The 12,008-nt window shown below is 43.6% G+C and overlaps 1 protein-coding gene across 2 annotated transcripts in view; it reads right to left on the reverse strand.

Annotated features, from left to right (window-relative positions):
- Positions 1–7,599, reverse strand: part of LGR4 (leucine rich repeat containing G protein-coupled receptor 4) — a gene marked incomplete at its 5' end in the record, with an annotated part of 97,358 nt that extends 89,759 nt beyond the window's left edge. Inside the window, one exon of one of the 2 annotated variants that reach the window (XM_084774730.1) lies at positions 7,415–7,599. In XM_084774730.1, coding sequence (XP_084630856.1) covers positions 7,415–7,599 — 185 coding nt within the window. Of the gene's footprint in view, positions 1–6,889; positions 7,060–7,414 lie in introns of those variants that run through there. The other variant, XM_084774731.1, reaches the window with a different exon arrangement.
- Positions 7,600–12,008: the final 4,409 nt, after the last annotated feature.

Genomic DNA, 12,008 nt, shown 5'->3' on the forward strand with positions numbered 1-12,008 from the left:
TATTTTTCTTTTATGTGCATTGGTTGTTTGCCTGCACATATGTCTGTGTGAGGGTGTCAGATCTGGGAGTTATAGACAGTGGTGAGCTGCCATGTGGGTGCTGGGAATTGAACCCAGGTCCTCTAAAAGAGCAGTCAATGCTCTTAACCGCTGAGCCATCTCTCCAGCTCCCTCCCTTCACTTGAGAAGGGCTGCAAGCTAGTTCCTTGGAGGAAGTCTGGATGCCGTCACTTGTACTAAAGTACTTTGTCATTCACGCTGAGTACTACACCATTAAACGGTATGCATAGGGACAGTGGAGAAGTTAGGCTTGAGTCAACTTTAGACACATCCCTTAGCCATACCTAGGGCCACTGCAAGGTGAAGGAGCCATATGCTTGCCAAAATTTCTGGCCATTTTCTAAAGAAGGAAAATGTCCCTAAATAGACCTTTGATAATAAGCAGGGAGGGTACGTACCTCACAATTTTTCTAAGGATTTCACATTATGATTCAAATAGAGTAGTCAGAGCATAATGAGATTTCACTCTTTGAACAGTCAATATTAAAAACTAAAACTAAAACAAAACAATAAATATACTACATTCTTCTAATGTAAAAAAAAAAACATTCCAGCTGAAGCAAGAGGATCACAAGTTCAAGGCCAACTTGAACTATGATGTAAGGCATTAACTTTATGTAAAAAAATAAACAGATAAACAACCAACTAAGAGGGCTCATACATGCTTATCCTGCTTATCATGCCTATCCTGGCTCATAATATCTAAATATACATCACACATGAAGGACAGACTCACTGAATATCTTGCAATATATTAAATGTGCCTCTCCCACGTGTCCCGTTCCTTGCAAATATGACACTAGCTCAGAATCTAATTGTACACACAGCTGCCTCCTAAAATATCTACGGCTTACATTCCCTGAGGAATAGTTTCATATTCTATGGGATAATATGCTACCACAGGTGCACGATTCAGGGTTTTGCTTGCCCATAAGACCTTTCAATACAAAAAGCTAAGAAATTCATATATGCATCTACTTAAAACACTCAAATATTTGTATCTTGGACCCAGATGGTGAAAAAAGCTCTTTCCAAACCTCAATCACTTGTACTTAAACAAGCAGAAACAATAAATGAAAAACAAATATATAAATAAACAAATAAGTGAGGCACTTAATACTAAATATGGTGGTTTGGGAGGACGTGGCTATTGTGCCTTAATGGTTTTTAAAAATCATAATAGAAAACCTTGTTTCACAAACTAAAAGCAAACAACCCAAACATTAGAAATTTTAATTGCCCAGCCATGGCATGTAATACCTCAGTACTTTTAAGAATCTCACAAAAACAAATAGCCACATACAGAGCTTAGTAGCATTTGTCTCTGTGAGTAAACACAGTGCAGACTGCACACAGTACACAGTACTATTTAAAGGGGTATGTGAAACTATCTTGCTACAGTCTTTAGAAAGTTGAAACACCATTAAACATCGATGAACTATAAAAGCATAGTCTCTCTCTCTCTCTCTCTCTCTCTCTCTCTCTTTAAGATGAGTTTTTAACTCAATTTAGGAACCTGCTCACTTCCAAATAGACTGATATCTGGCATGTAGCTTGGCCACCAGGTGACTAAAGATACAACAGAAATGTCAAGAAAGCAGACAAATTATCCATTGTGCAAGAGTACTGACTGAGTACATGCCCTAGATTTTTCTTCTTCTTCACCACCAGTATTTAAAATTGGAGCATTTTATCACCTTCAGTCAAGCTTTTACAAAAACCACACTTCACTAAGCAGAGGTAGGAAAAAAAAAACCTTACTTTTTTATGTATTGAAAATAATCTTTGGCATTGCCAAAAACGGACCATCCATGACTTTTAAAGATCAATCCAGATAATATATGTATAAACAGATGGAAAGAGCATTGATGTCTTATCCTGAAGACATACACTGGCTTACTTACATTTTTGAAAGTTGAAAGGCATATTTGGTGGGATTTAACTTTTAAAATTTTACTTTGGCAACCCAATAAGGTATTGCGTTAACATGAATTTGTTCCCAGGTATAGAAGCAATCAATGCCTTGCCTTTTCAATACCTGCACTACTTGTTTATGGAAACAAAAGTGAGAGTTGGTCTCAGATTCTATCATTCACCAAATGATGCTTACAACTTTATGTTCTACAAGGACTCAAAGAAATCCAAAGTAGAGGCAGAAGCTACCATCTAATCAAATACTCTTCTCTGTCTCTCTGTCTCTCTCTCTGTCTCTGTCTCTCTCTGTCTGTCTCACTGTCTATCTCTCTGTCTGTCTGTCTCTCTGTCTGTCTGTCTGTCTCTCTCTCTCTCTCCCTTTCCCCCCCCCTCTCTCTCACACACACACACACACACGAATAGAATAAGTAAAATCAAGGAGACCAGTAACTAAAATCCAAACTGGCAGGCTGTCAGTGCTTTCTACCATTATAAAGATGACTAAAATACAAATCTGAGAGACAGACTGACAAAGGCAGAGGCCAAGAAAATGCCAGAACTTGTCTGGATCCACCTACTAAGACAGATCTTTGATCTTTCCTGAGATTAAGCTGTCAAACGTTACCTTACAATTCTAATGCTAAGAGCCAAGTATTTGGACAGTAAATACTTGTGACACCAAAACTGGCACAGTATTCGGTTAAACTGGAAATTGTGAACTATTACTGGTTACAGCAAGTCTTAAGACGTGCAGAATAAGTGAATCCCCAGTATAAATTCTCAGCACCGTCCAGGCAACACCTCACTGCGTGGGGAGCCATGGATGCCCTGTTCCATGGAAGTACTCCAGGTGAAGTGGACAACTGTAGGGCTGCTGAGCGGGTGGAAAGAGTCCCCATCTCTTCTCTGCACTAACTGACTTAAGAAATGTGTAAAGATTAAAATCCAGAGCTAATGGGTATAGTCTGTGGTAGAGTGGGCGCCTAGCATATGCAAGGTCCTAAAGCCCCAATTCATGAAAATTATTTAGATTAAATAGAAAGAAAGCTCTTTGTCAATAAGAGTTGTTGACATCATTGTTTTCAGGACTGAAGAAATTAGGGCCCTGAAGGGTTGGGTGCATGACTCACTCAAGGCTATTTCAGTGAATTACTGACAGACCTAGAACCCAGCTCCTATGATTTCCATAGAATACTCTTTCTTCTTGGGTAGTTAGAGAAGGCAGTGGTTTGAAAGATGTTCATAAATTGACCTTGCTTTAAAGTACACGTCTGTACAAAAGCAACACACCTCTAAACATACACACTATGCCAACAACGAAATGTGCCAAGAATTAAGAAATCAAAATAAATATTAAATTTTCTTTCTAATAAAGTATTAACATTCAGATACTGATTACTGTCCTGACCTGTTATGGACTATGCAGTAGATACTTGAAGTTGGAAAAAGAAAATACTTTCAACTGATATCTCTAAAAGAGAGTGTGTGATATACTTAAGAAACACACCTTGCAGAAGAATCCAAGATGATACTAATAAAAGAAGAAGAAGAAGCAACTGGTTCTTTAAATAGGACTTCAAAGCCCTTCAGGTAACCATCAGTTCCATAAGAAAGGCTTGATAATCTGCTCAGGTACAGAATCTCCACTGTGAAGGTTTGAGTTATGACTAATTGCATGGAAGGGAGAACATTGAGTAACTTTTTGTACTGTATCCAAATTAGTGAAAGAGTGATTTTCTTTCCCAAGTGTTAAGCCACACACACAGGAAACAATCAGGGCCATTCTACCCTAGCAAAGCACCCCTGCTACTCATGAATTCTGCAACAAGTCTCCATGGAAAATTTCCTAACACACACTTCTAAACACAGACAAGAACTCCTCCAAGCGAGTGGTAATAAAAAGGCTTATGCAGCTTCAACTGGAGGGATGTCCTGCTGCTCCTGAGAGCTTTTCATGAGGTCACTCTACCATCACGGTCACTTTGCCATCCTCAAGTCGAGGAAGAATTGTAGAATCACCCAGTTTCTGCATGGAAGAAGCAACTTAGAGACAGATAGTCTAGGGAATTCAATTACTTTATTTTTCCAGATAAGGGAATTCTCACTCACTCCAAGATGATGCGGAACGACTTGCCCAAGGCCACACAGTTACTCAGTGGGGAGGTAAGAAAGATGATCAAAGGCTCAGGAGACAGTGCAGAAAGTTACCTCTCTATCTCTCTGCCCAGAAAGCCACAGAAACAGACTTTATCATCTGAAACTTATGTTTTATGGGTATGAAACTTTCTGTCCCAAATCTACGGTTCTCAAACTTCGTTGCAGAAATGCATGAACCAGAAAATACACATTAAAAACTCCCCAACACACTACCATTCTTACTTCATCGCTTTCTCCCCTAACCTTGGAATGTGGGTGATTAATTTCCTTATCAACACTAACTAACCTAGGGATAACCTTGAATCCTTTTGACAAAAATAAAGCAAAAATGTTAATATTGGTAAGATTACTTAACTCTGATAGGCTCACACAATCGCTACTAATGGTCTGAATGCAGGACCCCCATGAAGGATACTGGAGATTACATCTGCTTCTATCCCCCAGGTCTGATAAGGTAGCAATCACTAAGAAGTAGATAGTTGGACTGAACAAAGTTAAGCCAACCCCGAAGTAGCAGCAGCAGCAGGCATGTTCTCTCTGGGGCCTTCTCAATTCTGGACAAAAGGCTAAAAGTGGAGATGCCAAGTTTGGCAAACCCTCATGGGAGTGGTGTCTAGATTCGAAGCTCTTTAGTGCGGCCCCATGTGCTTATTTATTCATTCCAGAATTTTTAAGTCTCTCCAGTGTACCAGGCTCTGTGAACTGAGTCAAATAAAATCTGTTTTCAGTCAGCCCTGTGGTCTCCAAGGTGAGCTGTGCAGGTACCTCAGAGAAAGTCCCATAACTGGACAAGTCACTGAGGAATGAGAAAGAACGTTGAGCGCTACAGTCTCATCTTAACGCTTCTGTTTTTGTGTTTGTAATTTCACAAGTGATGAGATCCAGAAATTTAGAATATATAAACAAAAGCTTAGAGACTGCGGGCCTTACTCTGTTAGTATGAACTGTGGCTCATGAACGCTGCAATGGTGCCTTAGAATGGAAGCCCTTGGTGACCCTAAATGATCCCGTGAAAGCAAATAGAGTGCAGACCTGAGGCACCTGCCCCTCCTCAGACAAAGCTCAGGAAAGTCACCTGGTTTCCTCAGGTGTTACATGCAAATACATTGCCCTTCAAAACCTTTAAAGATAGAGTGGAGATATATATATATATATATATTATATATACATATATATAAAACATTTATACTTCTGAGGGTGAAACCTGGGGGAAACGATGAAGTCTACAAATGTGCAATCACTCTACCTACTGATTACAAAGAAATAGAGCACACCTGCCTGACCACGACTGCAGGAAAATGTTTTCTGTCCACTCCACAAGCATCGCACAGTAACTTCCCTAAGGCTCTATGTCGAAGGTAGGGTGTTTCACTGTCGCCAGTGAGATCTTCAGGTTGTGTGACACTCTCTTTAGAGAAGCAAGTTCCCATAAAATTATGACATTACTCTCCGGTTTCAGGTACCACATGAAACAGCCCTTTTTCTTTTCTTTTTTTTTTTTTTTTTTTTTTTTTTTTTTTTTTTGAGACAAGGTTTTTCTGTGTAGCCTTGACTGTCCTGGACTCACTTTGTAGACCAGGCTGGCCTCGAACTCACAGCGATCCACCTGCCTCTGCCTCCCGAGGCTGGGATTAAAGGCGTGCGCCACCACGCCCGGCCCAACAGCCCTTTTTCTTATGGGACAAGTCTTGTTAAAACTTTGAGAAACGTGCTAACCAAAGTTAGTACAGATGAGCTAAATAAAGGTGAAATCCTAGGTTTTTTAAAACTACTATTACTATTATATAAAGCCTCCTAAATCGTTCAGGTAATGTCTCCTTCTAATTGAATTCTCTGAGTGTTTCCAAAGAGTTTTCAAGAAAGAGTAAAAACCTACATCCATCCACACGTGCCAACCCTGCTCAAATTTTTCCACTTAATATACTTGTGTGCGCAAAACGCTTCACGCTTCAAAGGTAACTTCTTCGGTAAAAAGTTAACTATCATATTGAAAGAAAACGTCTTTCCACGCATAAATAGCACCTGAGACTGAGACAAAAACAAAAGCCACAGGCCTCAATTCACATTATCCCCAAGCCAGAGAAGGCCAGCCGAATGCCTTGTCACCACCCACCTGGAAATACAGCAATGCCCCGGCTTGCCTACAAGGGAGTTTTGTTATTCCTTTAAAGCTAGGTCTAAGAGGTCTCTTGGTAGCTTGAAGGTAAAAAGGAAGTTTCCTTTGCCCAAGGGCCTCTCGGCCCCTTCCTCTCTAACAGATCTTTCCCTGCTCCTGATTTAATCAAGCAATAGGCCACACAACACGGAGAAGGATGGAAGGGGCATACAAGTTGCCCTCTGCTCAATTACCCTATTATTTTTTATATCGATGGCATTTGCCAACACCACCTCCCAACACCTCTTCCAAATCCCTCCTCTCTCCTGAGATGTTGAAAGCTCTCAGGGTCTCCAAGGAAAGAGATGTGGAAGTTAGAGGAATCGTTTGTGTGACACTTGGCAGTTCAAATGCAAGGTTCTGCGAGTGAAGGTACAGGCAGAAAACGATTGCCTGCTCTGGAACTTTCTCTCCCAGCATACTATATCTCCAGTCAGCATTTCTTCTTTAAAATGCCTTGTTCAGTAAGAGGATTCCCGCCCAGAGAATCCTCCTCCTCCTCCCTGGTGCCTGGCGTGTGGTAGGTAACGAGTCTCGAGTGGATCTGGGCTACTGGGCCACACTGCACAGGCAGAATTGGGACCAAACTAGAAGCAGATTTACCTTCTTAGGTACAGGTGTTTCTTCTCTCCGCCTGCGGGAACCCTGGGGGTATCCAGGTGCTCCCCGGTGGAACGTGCCTGGTCCGCAAACGCAGGCCAAGTTCTAGGCGCCCTCATCCGTAGCCAAAGTTTTGCCAGAGGAACAGGGGCCCGCATGAGAGTAAAGGTCGCGTGAAAGGCTGCCAAAGAAAGCGTTTACAGCGTTCCCCCTCCTTGGCGCTAGATACACTTGGGATTTGAGATGGGGGATGAGGGTGGTAACTGCACCCAAAAAGTGTGGGAAAGAGAAAGCTCCTTGAACCTCAGATCCAAACTGGCTTAAGTGTAGAAGGGACACCATTCGGGAAAGGGTGACAATGCCAGACAGAACCCCCCCCTTCTACCCCCCACCCTCCACCCGCACACAGGTGAACGGTGCACCCTGTACCCTAGAGCGCTGGGGGTCGGGGGCTGGGGTTGAGCCCTGGCTCCGCCCCGCAGCGCCCTGCGGGTCTCTCAGCCCATAGCCCCGGTCTCCCGCACTCACAGTGCCTGGGTGAAGGCGCTGAGCCCCTCCGGTACAGCCGTCAGCCCCTTCCCGGAGCAGTCCACCCGACGGTCGCCGTCGCAGCTGCAGGGCGCAGCGCAGAGAGGCGGCGCCGCGCCGCTGGGCCCGGCCGAGCCGAGCAGCCCCAGGGCGAGGAAGCAGAGCAGCCGCAGCGGGCCCGGCATTGCTGCGGCCGCCGCCCGCGCCCGCCTCTCCCGCGGCGCCTCTCGCTCGGCTCGCCTCCGCTGCCCTCCGCCGCCCCGCGCCACCCCGGGGGCAGCCGGCCTGCGGGGCTTGGGGCCCGGGCGCCGTCCCTCGGCGGTCCGCGTGCGCTCGCTTCCTTCAGCAGTCCGCCGCCGCCGCCGCAGCGCTAGGACGCGGCGCTCCGCAGTTTCTCCCTTCCCGCTGCTCCATGGGACGCGCACGGGCAGCCCCGCGGCTCGTTGGCTCAGGCCAGCCGACCCGGCCTAGAGCAGCTGCCGGGGCCGCGCTCTGCCATCGCCGCCGCCTTCTGGCCTCCTCCAGCCGCACGGCTCCTCAAGGTTGCGGAGCGCAGCCTTCAGCCATGCCGCCCCGGCGCCCCAACCCCCGCCCCGGCTCTCACAAACACCCTGGCTGTCCGCGATCTGCCCGCGGCGGCTCCCGCTCCTCGCGTCCTTTTCCCTTCTAGGGTTGCACGCTCGCCTCGGGAGCCCCCAGGCCGCCGGGCTATGCAAATCACTTAGGTACATGCAAAACTAACCCTGCTCCCGGAGCGCCATTGGTCAGCGAAGGTCTCGAGCTTATTACTATGCAGACAGGGGAGCCGCTATTGGTCAAGAGTAGAGGGGCGTGTTTCTCTGGCTTGAGTGACAAGGTAGGGCTGCTACGGATGGTGGTGGTAGTAAGTGGTGGTGGAGGTGGAGGTTCAAGAAAAAGCCCTTGACTTGGCTGGGTCTGCGTGTCAGGTTGTAGACTGAAGGTGGAAGTATGGGAAGACGAGGAGTCTCCTGTTTCCCTCCCCCACCCAGTCTTTTTCTTCTCTCCGCAGAAATTGGATCTCCTAAATTGGATGACCTGAAAAGTAAAACTCGCCTCTAGCTTTCAGTCGTTTCAAATGACTCTCGGCTGTTCCTAAGGGCAAGGGCATTTAGAGCTTTGCAAACACAGGAAGGGAAGGAAAGAAAAGAATAGAAAGAAAAGAAAAGAAAGGGAGAGAGGAAGGACAAGGAAACATTTCTTTCAATCTGACCCAAATTTTTGAGTTTCAGCCATGCACTAATTTAAACAGTGTGCCCCCCCCCCCATATCTCACTTTACTTCTGAGATCTTAGTACCCGTTTTCATTCACACTTGGGAGCTAAATTAGCAGTTAATCATCCATGACACAAATCAGACTTCTTTCTCCCTTTAACATCCTAAGCACAAGGCTGTTGAAGAGTGAAGCGTCCAAGGAGGTGGCCTGGAAGAGAACGTTTGACAGTTGACTGCACTTGAGGCACCAGAAACAACCATGTGTTACCTCTCTTTTTCTCAGCTTTTATGCCCTGTGGCCTAAGACCCACATAATCTTTTTATTTATTTATTTTTATTTTATGTGCATTGGTGTTTTGCCTGCATGTATGTCTGTGTGACGGTGTCAGATCTTGGAGTTACAGACAGTGGTAAGCTGCCATATGGGTGCTGGGAATTGAACCTGGGTCCTTTGGAAGAGCAGTCAGTGCTCTTAACCACTGAGCCATCTCTCCAGCCCAACCCACATAATCTTTATACAAATAAGTTACAGCTTTCTCCATGCTTTCTGTCTTGCTTTCTGCTATGCCTTTGGGTTGTTTTACTCTAAATGGTAGACATTCTCAATGAACACATTAAGTTAGAGCAAGAAGGGTATTAAGATATCTGTATTGTATAAAGTTAACTAGCCATATCATCCAAATAAAAAAAGAAAACGTAAATAAGTTAATGAAGACCTAGAAGATTTCTTAAATGAAAAAAAAAAATTCACCATCTATACATCCAAGAATTTATGGCAAATTAATAATGATGATAAAGCCAGGTTGGATCTGTATACTATAAACTTATGTTAGTGAATCATTACTATAGACAAATTTTGAGAATGATGTATTTCCTCACTACCATGTTGAAAGAGAACGTTTAAAAAAAAAAAAGGTGAGCAGCCTTCTGGTTTTATAGACAGTGCATCAGAATCTCTTGAGTACCATGTTCTGCCTCCTGCCTAAGAGCATCTGAATTATGCTGTGGTTGGTATTTCAGAGGCTTCTCCCAACTTGTTTTTTTGTTTTTGTTTTTGTTTTTCCATTTCTATTACTTTCTAGCTACTTTCAGGAGTAAACAAAGTGAGGAAAAATTCTAATTCTATTGATACCTTGAAGTCTTCTTTCTTAGAAATGCAATTTCTCCACCTAAGGTACACCTGCTGTATTAAGATAACTATAGGGGCTGGAGAGATGGCTCAGCAGTTAAGAGCACTGGCTGTTCTTCCAGAGGTCCTGAGTTCAATTCCTGGTACTCACATGGCAGCTTACAACTGTCTGTAACTCCAGTTCCAAAGGGTCCAACACCCTCCCACAGGCATACATACAGGCAAAACACCAATGTAAATAAAAATAAATAGTTAATATATATATATATATGATAACTATAAACTTTACTAGTTGCTTTCATTTCTTGTGAATAACATTTATTTCAACCCAGACTGACCTCAACTTAACCATACTCCTGCTTCAGGTTCATGGCTCTCTCTCTCTCTCTCTCTCCCCCCCCCCCTGTGTGTGTGTGTGTGTGTGTGTGTGTGTGTGTGTGTGTAGAAGTGTTTTGAAGTGGCTGGAGAGATAGATGGCTCAGTGGCTAATAGCATCGGTTGCTCTTGCAGAGGACAGGGGTTCTGTTTCAAGCACCCACATGGCACTCGAAACTGTCTGTGACTCCAAGTCCAGGCCTCTGACACTCTTCTGGCCTCCATGATGATCAGGCGTGCATGTGTATATGGCAAGCACATATATTTGCAAGCAAAGCACATATATACATTAAATAAAAATAAAGTGTTTCCAGAAGTTAAATGGTTATAAGAGTCACATGTACAATATAATTAAAAATGCAGAATATTTTAGTGTGTGTGCACAGGGTCAGGCATTGGCATTGTAATGGTCATGAAATGAAAGGCACACAGGTGGTTCATAGAACCACTTTCAAAAACTTTGTTGTGGTTGGTAATTTAGGTGAAAGCAAAGACTCAAATTTTCAAAAAAAAAAAAAAAGGAAAGGTATGGATTTTATTAAAGAATAAATTTTTATTGTTTATGAAATGAGAAAATGATAAAAAAAAAATCATATTTTCACTTAGCCAAAAGGACAAAAGATCACAAAAGACCTTGAAGAAACGTGAACAGAATGCATTAAAAAGTTTGCATCTCTGTAGTTACTACGTCAGTGAACTTTCGCCAAGAATAATTTATCTACTAGTTTTCACCCCTTGGAAAGTTGTCCTGCTAGAGTATAAAACAGAATGAAATAAAGAAGCACACTCTCTAGTGCCCTGTACCAAATAATTAGAGAATGTGGTCAGCTTTTACCTAAGTTACAAGCACAGGAAGATAGCACAATAACCCAAGTACAAATTTGCTGACAAGCAAAAGTGCCAACTAGTCTCTGCTAAACGCAGGCTCTTCTCTCATGGCCACAGATGGGGGTACACTTGTAGCACCCACAGGGAGGTAAGGCCTACAGCCTGTGAAGTGCCTGTGTTGCTAGACGCTGTGGCTCTAGACCAGTAAAAACTGAAGGTGGAGAAGTGGAAAGTCAATTCCAGCTTGGGCTACACAAGGAGACCATCTTAAAAGGAAAGGAAAGGGGGGGGGGGAAAGTGTGGCCTTGAGGCTGCGCCCTGTAGAAGTATTAGAAGTGAAAGAAGGACGCGCCCAGCATCTGGTGATACTGTCGCTTTGGTGCCCCTAGGCTCTTATATACATCCGACATGCTCAGTAAAGGTCCAAGGCACTCTATTAAGGATAAACCCCAAAACAAAGCTGTATGGCTCTCTGACTTACAGCAAATGTGAATTTACAGCAAGCTGATTATGAAATAAAAGGTTACAAATATGGTAGAAGTTCTCTTTGTCTTTCTCGCCATTCTTTCCTCCTTCCTCTCCCTGCTAAGTAAGCGGTTTTTCTAAATGTCAGAGTTAATTCCCATGCACAGCTACACGGCTTCATTGTGTCCCTAAACAATGTACAGTATTGCCTAGAAAAATATCCTTCAATACGTTTCTGCGGTGCCCTTTGTCTTGCACTCTGCTTATGAATTTTCCCCATGTCTGCGATGTTGATAGCTATCCTTAATTAATTTTCATTGTTGTCTTATGTTCCACTGAAAGAATTTTGCCCAGGGGACTGAGAATTTAACTCAGTATTAGAGTACAGGTTTATAGTAAACATCCATAAACTTCCTGTTAAGATCCAATACTAGGTATTTTAAGTGTTTTCTTACGGTTATCTCTATCACAGTTCTTCAACTTCACTATTGTAACTCAAAAGCAACCACGTAGAACACGTCAGCAAGAGTTACGGCAGCGCTTATTCCAATAAGAGTTTCTCTG

The sequence above is a fragment of the Acomys minous genome (assembly GCF_964271855.1).
Source record: "Acomys minous genome assembly, chromosome: 3".
NCBI classification, from domain to species: Eukaryota; Metazoa; Chordata; class Mammalia; order Rodentia; family Muridae; genus Acomys; species Acomys minous.